The 14,150-nt window shown below is 46.8% G+C and overlaps 1 protein-coding gene across 1 annotated transcript in view; it reads right to left on the bottom strand.

The window, feature by feature from the left end:
- LOC147886231 (uncharacterized) overlaps positions 1–13,555 on the bottom strand; it is a 352,191-nt gene extending 338,636 nt beyond the window's left edge. The window contains exon 1 of the mRNA XM_087395069.1: positions 13,406–13,555. Within this exon, the coding sequence (XP_087251195.1) occupies positions 13,406–13,555 (150 nt within the window). The remainder of the gene's footprint in view (positions 1–13,405) is intronic.
- Positions 13,556–14,150: the final 595 nt, after the last annotated feature.

Here is a 14,150-nt window from a genome sequence, read left to right as displayed (position 1 = left end):
CACTTGCTCCTCGGCCTCGACAGAGGGGTGGTACAGGTCCAGCACCTGCTCCTCGACCTTCGCATGGCGGTCCTCCTCAGGATGGTGGTGGTACAGGTCCAGCACTTGCTCCTCAGCCTCGACAAGGGGGTGGTACAGGTCCATCACCTGCTCCTCGACCCCCACCAACCTCAGGGGCACGTGACGCTCTCCAGTGGGTTTCGGCACGTGTGCAGATCCCTCCTTCAGTTCACGAGGGTACATTAGTGGACTCTGCTTCACCTCGAGCTGTCCCTCCAGTCTCACCTTGCACAGTCCGAGACACTGAAGCTTCGACCTCCTCCCCGGTTGCAGCTTCTTTCCTAGATCCAGCAGTGCCAGACGCTCTTCTTGAGGCAGTGGAGGTCTCCGCGCCTAGGCAGACACAGGATAGAGAGCAGTCCTCACTTCCTTCCTTGGATAGGGGGAAGGGGATGGTTTACACTATTGATCCTCTTCCCTCAGAAGGGATCCTTCGCACTCCGGTGTCTGGCTTGCTTCAAAGGAACTCGTTTTCAGCCCTGGCAGATGGTTCAGATTTCCCAGAGGAGGAGTTTGTGCCTGCTACTTTTGGGGATCCAGTGATTGGCTTTCCCTATTGACAGGGCTTCTTCTTCAGGTGGCAGGGTTCTTTCCCCTGTTGATTTTCTGCCACTTGGTTCCATCCCTCCCTCCTCGAGCAGGAGGTCTTCCCTTGTTGAGGGATTTGTTTCCGCCACTAGGTCGGGTAAGGTGTTACACTCTACATCATCCCGTCGATGAGGATTATTAGTTGGAACATACAGGGCCTAGGTGGCATCCCACATCGCCGCCGTAGACAGCTGTGATCTAGGATCAGCTTCATCCAGGTGTTACTGGGGATTCCATTGATATCTTATTTATTCAAGAGCACAAGCTAGATTCTAGAGATTGTGCCAAGTCAGGCAAGTTGCTTTTTGGCCATACTTTTTGGTCGCCTGCATTGGGCACCAGGGGGGGCACTTCTATTTCAGTTTCGCACTCGGTTCTCCCCTTAGTTGTTGGACACAGAGTCATTATTCCCTCTAGAGCTCAGTGGATTATTCTTTTGATTGGAGGGCGTAAGGTTGGTTTCCTTAACCTATATGCCTCCAACATTAGAGGGGAACGTGTCCTTATGTGGAAGACTTTGCTCTCCTGGGCCCCCATTGTGGATTCATGGGTGATTGGAGGGGACTTTAACATGGTCGAGTTACCGTCAGACAAAAAAGGGGGTAGAGAAGGACTTCACTCTTTGGAGAGAGTAGCTTGGGATGCCTTCCTTTTTCACTATTGTGGTAGAGATACTTGGTTGGACGATGCATTTCTTATTCAGCCACAGTCCCTCCTGTTCTCTTGGTCCAACAGGAGGCAGCAGATGCCTATTCATGCACGCATTGACAGATTCTATGTAGATGACTGGGCACTAGACAGAGGTGGATCGGTATGCATTGCTGCTGGGGTTTCCACTTCAGACCACTTTCCTGTTGTGTTAGCTATCTCAGAGCCTCACTTGAGAGGCCGGTCTGCCAGCATCAGGATTCCAGATGCCTTTTACACAGAGGAGGACCTTACAGAGGCAGCCCTGCAGATATGGGTTTCTCATGTCCAGGGTGGGCAGCCATATCCATCACATGTAGCCGCTGCCCTTTTTGGTATTAGCGACTTCTACCGCTCAGTTGCTTGTACCAGGAGACAAGATATTCTCAGACGTGAGATTGGTGTTCGCCAGCAGTTGGCAGCTTTGCAGAGGGAAGAGCAGAAACGGCCTTCAAATGCTCGGATTCAGGAGCGCCTTGCTGCAGCAAGGGCTCATCAGCAGTTATTGCTTGATCAGAGAGCAGAGTATGCCTTTCATGCACGGGAGTCCTTCTGGATTCAGATGGGTGGTAGAGTCAATAAACACTTTTTCTCTACTCTTGGCCCTAGACATAGTAGAGAGAGTGTATCCCAGCTTATTGACTCACATGGGGTTTTACAGACAAAGCTTGATGATGTCTTACGCATAGCTTCAGATTTCTATGCCACTCTTCTTACTGCTGATCCTGAGACACATGATAGAGAGGATGCTAGACAGGCTATTTGGCAGAGCATCCCTGTGTTGGTGAATCCGGGTATGCATGTTCTACTCGATGCACCTTTCACCAACATAGAGTTCAGGACTGCACTTTCAGCCCTTCACAAGGGCAAGTGCCCAGGTTCAGATGGCCTCACTCCGTCTCTTTTCATTGCATTTTGGGAAATGATTGGAGACTATATTACTTCAGCCCTGCAAACCATTTGGGACTCTGGCGAGATGCCTGGGTCGCTTACAGAGGGTCTCATCCACCTTATCCCAAAAGGAGGTTGAAGAAATTTAGTGTCCCAGTGGAGGCCTATCACACTTTTGGGGACTTGTTACAAGATTCTGGCCAAGGCTATCAGCCTCCGATTGCAGCCACTTCTCCCTGATCTTATTCATGACACTTAGACGGGATTTGTGCATGGCAGAAGCATTTCTTATAACATTTTTTTTTTCTGGGAAGCTTCAGAGTGGGCCATGCAGAGTGGCCAGAATCTTGCCATTCTACTTTTGGATTTTGAGAAAGCTTATGACAGAGTAGATTGGGGTTTTGTGGAGGGCACCCTTCTACGCTTTGGCTTTACTGATGCTTGGATCAGAGGTGTTTCCTCTTTGTACAGATCAGCCCACAGCCAGGTACTTATTGGTGGGGTAAGGGGTGAGAGATTTCAGATTTCGAGATCAGTCCGTCAGGGATGCCCCCTTGCTCCTTTCCTTTTTTTGTTCGTGGCCGAGGCTATGAGTATCTATGTTAGATCTCAAGCTGACATCTTTGGGCTAAGACTTCCCATCAGAGGGGAAGAGGAGCTACTTGACAGTGAGTTGGCAGATGACACAACAGTTTACTTGGATGCCACTCCACAGACGCTCACTTCTTTCAGGACAGCATTGGACTTATTTTGCTTGGCGGCAGGGGCGCAGATAAATTGGCATAAATCCAATGGCGCTTGGATCAGTGATGAGGACACTCCAGTTTGGGGGCTTGACATAGGATTCACTTGGGTTCAGAGGGGCGAGCCTATCAGGTATTTGGGCTGCCAGGTCGGCTTGGATATTTCTACTACACAGCAGTTTGCTCCCGTTTTGGAGAGCATCAGAAGGAAGCTTCTTTTTTGGAGCTCAGCCAAGCTGGATCTTGCCTCTAGAGTTGTGGTGGTCAACCAGATCCTCTTGGCCACGGCCTGGTTTGTTTGTTCATGCTGGTGCCGTTCTAGGGACTGCATCATTCAGCTCAGAAGACCGATCAGAAACTTTCTCTGGAGTGGGCTTGATGGCACAGCAGATGCCTTAGCCAGGGTGGCTTGGGAGACCCTCATCCTCCCTAGACAGGAAGGGGGTCTCAATATTATTGATCCAGATTTACAGTGCAGAGCTTTACTTTGCAAGATGGTGGTGCGGGGACTTATGCCAGGGCAGGAACCGTGGAAGGACTCTCTTATCAGCAGCATACAGAGGTGCACACCTTCTTCAGGAGGAGACTGGATGAGCAGTGTTAGGTGGATCTTCACCACAGCACACCTCAGATCACCTTCGGCCCCTCTCATGGTTGCCATTCTGAAAGCTTGGGCCAGTTTCAGAAGCACTCTTTGGAGGATTCCTCCTTCCTCTCGGGAAGAGATTGATAGGCAACCCGTCATGTGGAATGACAGTATTTTAGATGATCATGGCAGACCACTTGGTGCCTCACTCTACATGCAGTGGTCCAGGTGGGAGAGGGGATCTGCATTTTCTATGGGGTCTTGGAAAGCTTTCTGCAGGCTTCCAGAGGAGACCAAATCAAGGTTGACAGGACATCTCAGAGGGAGTGCAGGGAGGATTTTGCAGATTGAGGCAGCCTTTCCAGAGGTTTGGGTAGACACAGATGATATGCCACTCACTTCCTCCACTTGGGCAGGTACTTTTTCGAGAGGCACTATTCCGCTTCAGGTTTTGGCCTTTCGAGATGCACAGGAGGATGCTTTGGTTTTTAGTGTCCAGGATGGTGGTAGATTGCTCAGGTCCACAGAGGACATCTTGCTTGAGTCTGCTTTTCAGCATATCAGGGTTGTAGGTCTTTTGGTGCAGGGATCAGATTCAGAGTGGTTCCTAGACCCAGACCCCCAGCTACTCTCCACCGGGTCTTGGAGGCTCTGGCTCTATGGGGGAGTTCCCATCAGGTATTTGCAGTGGGACCCCGAAGAGTGGGAGTGGATTGACGCAGGGCATCGAGAGAAGAGCATCCCCTTCTTTCGTTACACGGTCAGTAACGCTAGGAGATATCAGCTCAGTAGTAGAGGTTGGAGACCTTCCAGAGTTCCTCATTGGGAGACTTTTGATATCACTGCGGATCTGTAGAGGTGCTTCTGGAGGAGACTCTGGAAATCCCGCAGGAATAGAAAGATCACTATCTTCTTTTGGCTTTCTATCCATGGTGGGATTGCAGTGAACCTTTGGAGGTCCAGGTTCGGAGCCGACCCTACTTGCCCTCGATGCCTTTATGCTTCGGAGACTATTCAGCATTGCTTATGGGATTGCAGACAGGCGAGGATGATTTGGATGGGGGTAGCCAAGATTTTCAGTCACTTTGCCCACTCCGCATTTTTTATGACATGGGGCTCAGTGGCTTGGCTTTCTCTTACAGGACCTCATGTTTTCTATGAGAGAGTTGACTCCTCTCGAGCCATTTCGGTTCGACGTCATCGGACTGAGTCCTGTTCATTGGATGTGGTACCACACCTTCCTTTTACAGCTGTACATGCCTCTGTGGATACTTCTTGGGAGATTCTAGCGAGCATAGCATCCTGGCATATCTCGAGAGCCAGATGCACAGAGGCTTTGGAGGGTACTCAGGTTCATCCCTCGCACACATTGGCTAGTATCTGAACAGACATCTGAACAGACACCGTACATACTTTGATCTGAACATCCCTCTCACACATTGGCTAGTATCTGAACAGAAATCTGAACAGACACCGTACATACTTTGATGGCCGTATGGACGGGTATGCACGGAGACTCCCGTGCAGCCTCAGCTAGGAGGGCTTCTTTCTTCAGGGAATGGAAGGATTCTCCTTTCTTCTCTGAGACTACTACAGGGTTGAGGTGGCACTTTCAGCCTCAGCCTTGGTTGTTTTCCACCTCACTCTGAGGGGGTTTTTTATTTATCCTTATGATTTCATGATGTATTCCGCTTTGAGCTTGCTCTCACGGATTTTTTCTCTTACTTAATAGAAGTCTTTTTCTTGGAAAAAAAAAAATCATCCTCGCTTGTCTGCAGTCCCATAAACAATGCTGAATAGTCTCCGAAGTAGAGAGGCAACGAGGGCAAGTAGGGTCGGCTCCGAACCTGGATCTCCAAAGGTCCACTGCAATCCCACCATGGATAGAAAGCCCAAATAAAAGAGTGATCTTTCTATTCCTGTGGGATTTCCAGAGTCTCCTCCAGAAGCACCTCTGCAGATCCGCAGCGATATCAAATGTCTCCCAATGAGGAACTCTGGAAGGTCTCCAACCTCTACCACTGAGCTGAAATCTCCTGGCATTATTGACCGTGTAACGAAAGAAGGGGATGCTCTTCTCTCGATGCCCTGCATCAATCCACTCCCACTCTCCAGGGTCCCACTGCAAATACCTAATGGGAACTCCCCCGTAAAGCCAAAGCCTCCAAGACCCGGTCGAGAGAAGCCGGGGGTCTAGGTCGAGGAACCACTCTGAATCTGATCCCTGCACTAAAGACCTACAACCCTGATAGGCTGAAAAGCAGACTCAAGCAAGATGTCCTCTGTGGATCTGAGCAATCTGCCACCATCCTGCACAATAAAAACCAAAGCATCCTCCTGTGCATCTCGAAAGGCCAAAACCTGAAGCGGAACACCGCCTCTCCTAAAAGTACCTACCCAAGTGGAGCAAGTGAGTGGCATATCATCTGTGTCTACCCATTGCTCTGGAAGGGCTGCCTCAATCTGTAAGATCCTCCCTGCACTCCCCCTGAGATGTCCTGTCAACTGAGACTTGGTCTCCTCTGGAAGCCTTCGGAAAGCTTTCCAAGACCCCAAAGATGATGCAGGTCCCCTCTCCCATCTAGACCACTGCATGTAGAGTGAGGCACCAAGTGGTCTGCCATGATCATCTAAAATACTGTCATTCCACATGATGGGTTGCCTATCAATCTCTTCACGAGAGGAAGGAGGAATCCTCCGAAGAGTGCTCCTAAAACTACCCCATGCTTTCAGAATGGCAACCATGAGAGGGGACGAAGGTGATCTGAGGTGTGCTGTGGTGAAGATCCACCTAATACTGCTCATCCAGTCTCCTCCTGAAGAAGGTGTGCATCTCTGAATGTTGCTAATAAGAAAGGCCTTCCACGGTGGCATAAGTCCTTGCACCACCATCTTGCAAAGTAAATCTCTGCACTACAAATCTGGATCAATAATATTGAGACCCCTTCCTGTGTGGGGAGGATGAGGGTCTCCCAAGCCACCCTGGCTAAGGTATCTGTTGTGCCATCAAGCCCACTCCAAAGAAAATTTCTGATCGGTCTCCTGAGCTGAGTGATGCAGTCCCTAGAATAGCACCAACAAGAACAAACAAACCAGGCCGTGGCCAGGAGGACCTGGTTGACCACCACAACTCTAGAGGCAAGATCCTGCTTGGCTGAGCTCCAAAAAAGGAGCTTCCTCCTGATGCTCTCCAACACGGGAGCAAACTGCTGCGTGGTAGAAATACCCAAGCCGACCTGGCAGCCCAAATATCTGACAGGCACACCCCTCTAAACCCAAGTAAATTCTATGTCAAGCCCCCAAACTGGAGTGTCCTCATCACTGATCCAAAAGCCATTGCATTTATGCCAATTTATCTGCGCCCCCGCCGCCAAGCAAAATAAATCCACAGACGCTCTCTTCCTTCAGGACAGCATTGGAGTGGCATCCAAGTAAACTGTAGTGTCATCTGCCAACTCACTGTCAAGTAACTCCTCTTCCCTTCTAATGGGAAGTCTCAGCCCAAATATGTCAGCTTGAGATCAAATATAGATACTCATAGCTTCGGCCACGAACAAAAAAAGGAAAGAAGCAAGGGGGCATCCCTGACGGACTGATCTCGAAATCTGAAATCTCTCACCCCTTACCCCACCGATAAGTACCTGGCTGTGGGCTGATCTGTACAAGGAGGAAACACCTCTGATCCAAGCATCAGTAAAGCCAAAACGTAGAAGGGTGCCCTCCAAAAAACCCCAATCTACTCTGTCATAAGCTTTCTCAAAATCCAAAAGTAGAATGGCTAGATTCTAGCCACTTTGCATGGCCCACTCTGAAGCTTCCCAGAAAGAGAAAATGTTATAAAAAATGCTTCTGCCATGCACAAATCCTATCTGAGTGTCATGCATAAGATCTGGGAGAAGGGGCTGCAATCAGAGGTTGATTGCCTTGGCCAGAATCTTGTAACAAGTCCCCAGGAGTGTGATAGGCCTCCATTGGGACACTAGAATTCTGCAACCTCCTTTCGGGATAAGGTGGATGAGACCTTCTGTAAGTGACCCGGGCATCTCACCAGAGTCCCAAAGGCCTTGCAGGGCTGAAGTAATGTAGTCTCCAATCATATCCCAAAATGCAATGAAAAAAGAGGAGGTAAGGCCATCCGAACTTGAGCACTTGCCCATGTGAAGGGCTGAAAGTGCAATCCTGAACTCTGTGTTGGTGAAAGGTGCATCAAGCAAAACATGCATATCAGGTTTCACCAATAAAGGGATGCTCTGCCAAATAACCTATCTAGCATCCTCTCTATCCCATGTCTCAGGATCAGCAATAAGAAGGGCAACATAGAAATCTGAAGCTATGTGCAAGAGATCATCAGGATCTGTCTGTAAAACCCCATGTGAGTCAATAAGTTGGGATACACTCTCTCTACATGCATGCTGGTGAAACATGATATGCAGCCCACGGTTGCTTACAATGACCCCCAGGGTCGCTGGATGGTGATCAGATGCATCTATCATGCTGATCTTTATGAAATAGCATCTGTCTATGCCTCTCAAACTTCTGCGACAAGAGCTCGAATGTGGGCCTCCCTCAAACAATATCCATGGCTGTCTAATGCCTTTTTGTGTGGAGACTTTAATAACTCGCCTGCCATCCAAGACAACACCACTCATCGTTCTCACATGATCCCCACTGAGCTTCGACATTGGGAGGATATGCTTTCTTTCTTGCATGCAGAAGATTTATGGCTCTCAACAAGGGATAGAGATATGGGCTATACATACCATCACATTGCCTTTACTCATTACTGGGCTTGACTTGACAGATGGTATTTGTTGCATGCTCAGCAGTATGCTAGTTTCACATGTGCACTATGGGTTGATCATTCTCTCTTGCTATCTGATCACTTTCCAGTATGCTTGACATTATCTATAGCACATTTGACAGTGATATGCCTTTTTTTGGTCGTCGCCTACTCCATGTTAATAGTGCTTATTTGCTTCATCAACAATTTCAGAACATGGTGAAAGTGGCTGTCCGCCGTCCCCTCCTCTCACATGCTCAGGAGGACATGGATTTCGCTTGGATCAGTTTTGCCCATCGTTTGCAGGCTGTTATTCAAGATTATGGATGGAATTACATGGGAAACCTCAGGCTTAAGCTGAAATGGGCTCAATCTCACAAGCAACAAATGGATGTAATCAGCTCTTATAGGCAGCTCACCTCCTCTGAACAGGATTCTTGTGCTTATGCCATTCATATCATCCATCAAAATGATCTTTGCAAATTAAAGAAGTGGGAAATCCGAGCTCGCATGAAACCCCTTTTGGATAAGGGTTGCTCCTCCAAAGCCTTCTTTAAAAGCCTGCATGCGGATAGGCGAAAGGAGGATATTTGCAGGATCAAGCAAGATGATGGCACCTGGACCACCTCCAAATCAGAATTGGAATCGCAATGCTCTAGTCATTTCCAGCATCTCTTTTCTCCTCAGCCTGATCATTCAATGCAAGTTAATGCAGCTAGGTCTCAATTTCTTATGCATGTTCAGCCTATATTGTCTCCGGAACAGGCTCATGCATTGGAGCAGCCCTTTATACTTAACGAACTGGATGATGCTTTGAGTCATTTACGTAAAGGCAGCTCTCCTGGTTGGGATGGATTGACTGTTGAATTTTTCCATGCATTCTGGGGTGAACTCAAGAACACTCTGCTTCTTATGATCAATCATGCTTGGGCAGAACAATCTCTTCCTCCTTCTTGTAAACATGGCCTTGTCAAATTGATCCCCAAAAAAAGGTTGTGTGAGACAATGGCTGATTGGCGGCCCATATCTCTTATGCCAGTCATTTACAAACTCATTGCCAAAATGATTGTCCTCAGGGTTCGATTTATCTTGCAAGCAGGACTTCATCCCAGGCAGTATGGGTTTGTTCCCAGAAGATAGATTACTGACAATATCTCCAATGCTTTGCTTGCAATTGAGTATGCCAAATATTCTAAACAAGATGTTCTCATTCTGCAAGTGGACATTGCGAAAGCATTTGATACTGTCCATTGGGATTTTCTTTCTCAGACTATGCATAAATTGGGATTTGGCCCTCGGCTGGTCCATATTATTTACTGGTTCTATTCTCATGCCACCGTGCAATGTTTGCTTGGTGGTGGGTTGTCAAGAACATGGACTATGACCCGCTCAGTCAGACAGGGATGCCCTCTTAGTTCGCTACTGTATGCCATTGCTACTCATCCGTTATTGTTGCATATGGACCATCTTGCAGATATAGGGCAGCTTCATGGCTTGCAAATTCCAGGGGCACAGCCGTTTCTTGCACAGGCATATGCTGATGATTCATATTTCATGCCCAGGAATTCTCAAAATGATCTCTCTCATTTGATGCATACTCTGAATGATTTTGGCATAGCTGCTGGACTGCATATTAACTTTCAGAAATCAAATCTTCTAGCATTGAAAGAAGCTGATTGGCATACACTTCTCTGGCCAGGCCACATTATCTCTTCCCATACTATTGTGAGGCATTTAGGGTATCCCATTGGCTGGAATATCACCCCTCAACAACAGCTCAAATGGGTGCTTCAAAAGATAAACAAGAAGCTGGAATACTGGCATTTGTCCACTTGGCCTCTACATGTTCGTACAGTCTATCATTATGGCATATGTGCAATTTTATCTGCCTCTTCTTCCCTGGTCTTTTAAGCATTTGGCTTCCTATATGTCCCAGGCTATGGAGATATTTTGGAAAAGCAAATCTCATAAAAAGGCTTTGCGACTACTTCCCATGCAGTCTGTTTGTTCTCCTAAGACTCATGGGGGACTGAATATTCTCAATCTTCAGTTTCATATGTTGGCAAGAAAGAGCACTATGATTGCTGATTTTTTTCAGCAAAAACAGCCATGGGCTATTATGCTAGCAGCTATGTGTGGAAACATGACGTCCCATGCATATGGGCATTGGATTACAGATCACTTGGAAGAAGTCATGACCACATTTCAGGGAAAAATTCCTGGTTGTTCTGTTTCTACTGCTTTTATTCATGATTGGAAGAGAATTCTCTCTTATGCTAAATGGTCAGGTGCTTCTTCCCATCATGGTAATTCTCTTCGCTTGGAAAGCATCCATTGGAGCAAGGTGTTTGAATCGTCTCTTGCTTTACGGCTCCTATTAAAGCATATAATCTTATGAAATTGGGCATAAGATTTGTCGGAGATGTTGTGGATCAACATGGTTATGTGCTTTCATTTCCACAAGCTTGCAGGACATTCCCCTTGGGTCTGCATCATAGGCCCATTTGGAGAATACTTACAACTATGTTGCAGTCATTTGTTCCTGTTCCTCCACTGTTTGTACAGGACAGATTACTGGACTAGAATCTGACTTCCTTATCTCCCGCTACCTGTTCACTTTCAATGCACAATCTGGCCTCCTCGATGGTCTACAGATTTCTTCTTCCACCGCCATGGATTGATAAGCATGCCAACACTCTTTGGATTTTGGATAGGCCTTTATCTTGGTGGCAATCACAACTCAAGAAAATTTGGAAAGCTAAATTGCCATTGAAACAGAGGCTTTTCTTTTGGAGATGTATAGTGGGAGCTTTTTCCATTGGGGTGAAATTGGCAGCACGTCGCATTGCTTCCCCTTCCTGCCCCCGTTGCTCTCATCACCGTGAGACAGTTCCCCATTTGTTATGGTCTTTCCCGCAATCTCAGATATTGATCACTCATGTCTCTCATTTGCTGCGGCTTCAGTTTCCATCTATCAGATTCGGGAAACTCTTCTGGGTGTTTGGATGCTCCTCATCTCAGATGTCTCCATTCCTCCTTTTCTTTCACTGGGCTCGTTTTTGGGTACTATGGACTATTTGGACACAGAGATTGCATTCTAGGATGGGACAACAGTTTCCTCAAGCATATGCTTTCTTCAGAATGTCCCTCAAGCAATCTTTATATGATAGTTATGCTGCGAGGGACTTGGATGCTACCAGCCTTGAAGTGTTTTCTGACTGTTTTTGAGTTCTTCCATTAGGCTCTCTTTTGGAGTCTAATGTCATGTACATTGATTTCATGTTAATAATATAGTTACTGGTTTCACCCAAAAAAAAAAAGAGAAGATAGTGAGGGTTCAAACGAAACAAGATGAGGTAGAAAGTATGCACAACACTAATGCTTACATTATGTTGCAAGAGAGGAGTGAAAAGATCTACTATTAGCCATATCCTTTGCAATACAAAGATAGGTTAAGGAAACCCAACGATGCTACAGCGGGACTAGAGCATGCAAGGGAACTTACGAAAGGAGCATGATAGGCAGGAGGCATGGCATATGTTTGAGCAAGCATTGCAAGCATACCTCAATGTACACACATATGCTAAAAGAACCCCGGACCTTTCCTAATAGGCTCATAGATGTGGGAGCACCAAGAGGATATTGATGCAGTCACGTTGTTTCAAGGATACCTTTCCTTGGAGCTACAAAGATTTGGTTGGAGTGCTTGTGTCCATTGGGGTACATTACATGACACTATGGCCAGATGCCTGACCGCCTTGTACAATGGCAAGGCTATAAAATAAACCCCAACTGTGTGAAAGCTGTCAAGGAGAAATTGAAGAAGATGGAATCTGCAGAGCTCACTGCTCCTTTGGCAAGGCTATAAAATAAACCCCAACTATGTGAAGTCTGTCAAGAAGAAATTGGAGAAAATGGAATCTGCAGGGCTCACTGCTCCTTTGGAGCATTCTGAATAGCTTTCCCCGATTGTGATTGTGCCCAAAAGGAAAACAAACAAAAGGCTTTCCCCGATTGTGATTGTGATTGTGCCGAAAAGGAAAACAAACAAGATAAAAGTGTCTCACAACTATTGCAAGCTCAAAAAAGCCATAGTGAAGGATGAATTCCCACTTCATGGATCAGGTAGTAGAGGATGTTGATGGTCATGCTTTCTACTCTTTCGTAGACAGTTGTATTGGCAGTAACTGGGTTGAGATTGTAGAAGAAGACCAGCTCAGGACTGCATTTGTCACCATAACAGGTTGAGACAGTAGAAGAAGGCCAGCTCTGCATTTGCCAACTAGTGAGGAATGTATTACTATAGGAAGATCCCTTCTGGGCTGTGTAAGGCCCCTTCCACTTTCCACTGCATTGTCACTACCATGTTCTATGAAATATACCATGTTCTATGAAATATACGAATGATCTCATGTATGCCTTCTTGGATGACTTCACTATTTTCAACGGCATTGGCCTACTTCAACATGGAGTATGCTCCAGAAGCACTTGAGATTGTAGCTACTATGTTTTCAAAATTGCTGATCGTGCGAGTTAAACTCAACATGATGAAATGTGAGTTTTTGGTTACCTGTGGCACCTTTTTTACATTTCTTGTTTGGGATTGGCTCTTGATAAAGAGAAAGTCATTGCCCTACTTCGTCTCCAGCCGCCAAATAATCTGAAGGGACCATGCGCTTTCTTGGGTCACGCGGTTTCCACAGGAAATTTGTTCGAACGATGCCAACATTGCCCTTTGACCACGTCTTACTTCAAAAGTATGTGCCAACAAGTGGCCTTTGAAAAAAAAAAAGAAAAAAAAAAGTGGCCTTTGAAAAGCAGAAGAACATGATCTGTACACTTATTTCTCCTTTACAGGCCACAATTTTGAGTGGTAAAAGTTCACAATAAGCGTAGCTAGGGTCTAAATAGAAGTCAAAATCTGTACTTTGATTCTCGTGCGCCTGATTACTAGCCGCGACAAGAAAGCAATATTACAAGGTTTGTTCACAGGGTGAAAGCAGAGGAAGTAAAATATCCGTTAAGCAAGAGGAGAAGGGCTGTCTAATAGTCGGCAACAGTTGTACTTACGTCGGCATGCAGATATCGTCTAATGGAGGGATTGGGTTTCGCTCCAAAAATATCATCAGTCGTGAGGCAATACGTCATCCCCATCGGGGCAAGCATTCTAAATTCCTCGCCATCGCTAGCATAGGGCGCCCAGTCTACAGGCTCCGTCATGATGAGAGGCTTAGACGAGCATGCAGCAAACAACCAGCAACATCAAAGTTTGCGATCAATCCAAGGACTGTTGTGCGCGAGAGAAGCTGCTTAAAGCGAACAGAGGTGAGGTACAAGGCAGAAAGAGCTCAGGATTGTTGTTTCGTACGTCGCTGGGGTGATGCGGCTGCCCTGTTTTGTAACAATGTAAGGTGGCAAATGCGAGGATGGCGTGATATGATATGGCGAGTTACGAGATGCGGGCAGTAGCAGTAGATGTTGCCTTGCACGCGAAAAGGCATTTCAGCTGAAAGTTAGTTGGTACCCCTCTCATTTCCTTTCCCCCAAGGGTTAATGATTATGATTAGGCTCCCATAGAAGCTTCCCAACAACTCTTTGTTGATGGCACACCTAAATAAATGAGATGGGCAGGTTTGTCATGGGCAAACCCTTCACACACACACACTGCCCACCCGAACCTGCTTTAAATTTTCTTGAAGTGCCCATTTAGTCTTCGGTGTGTAATGGATTGGCTACTTACCAGGAAGTTTGTACGCTCGAACAACCTATGATTAGATGGATTACCCTGTGCCCATCATTGGGCAGTCAAGCTTGT

Source organism: Dipteris shenzhenensis, chromosome 24 (genome assembly GCF_047967505.1).
Source record: "Dipteris shenzhenensis isolate YYH24624 ecotype China chromosome 24, Dip_SZ_1.0, whole genome shotgun sequence".
Classification (NCBI taxonomy): domain Eukaryota; kingdom Viridiplantae; phylum Streptophyta; class Polypodiopsida; order Gleicheniales; family Dipteridaceae; genus Dipteris; species Dipteris shenzhenensis.
This window is presented reverse-complemented; position numbering and strand designations above follow the sequence as displayed.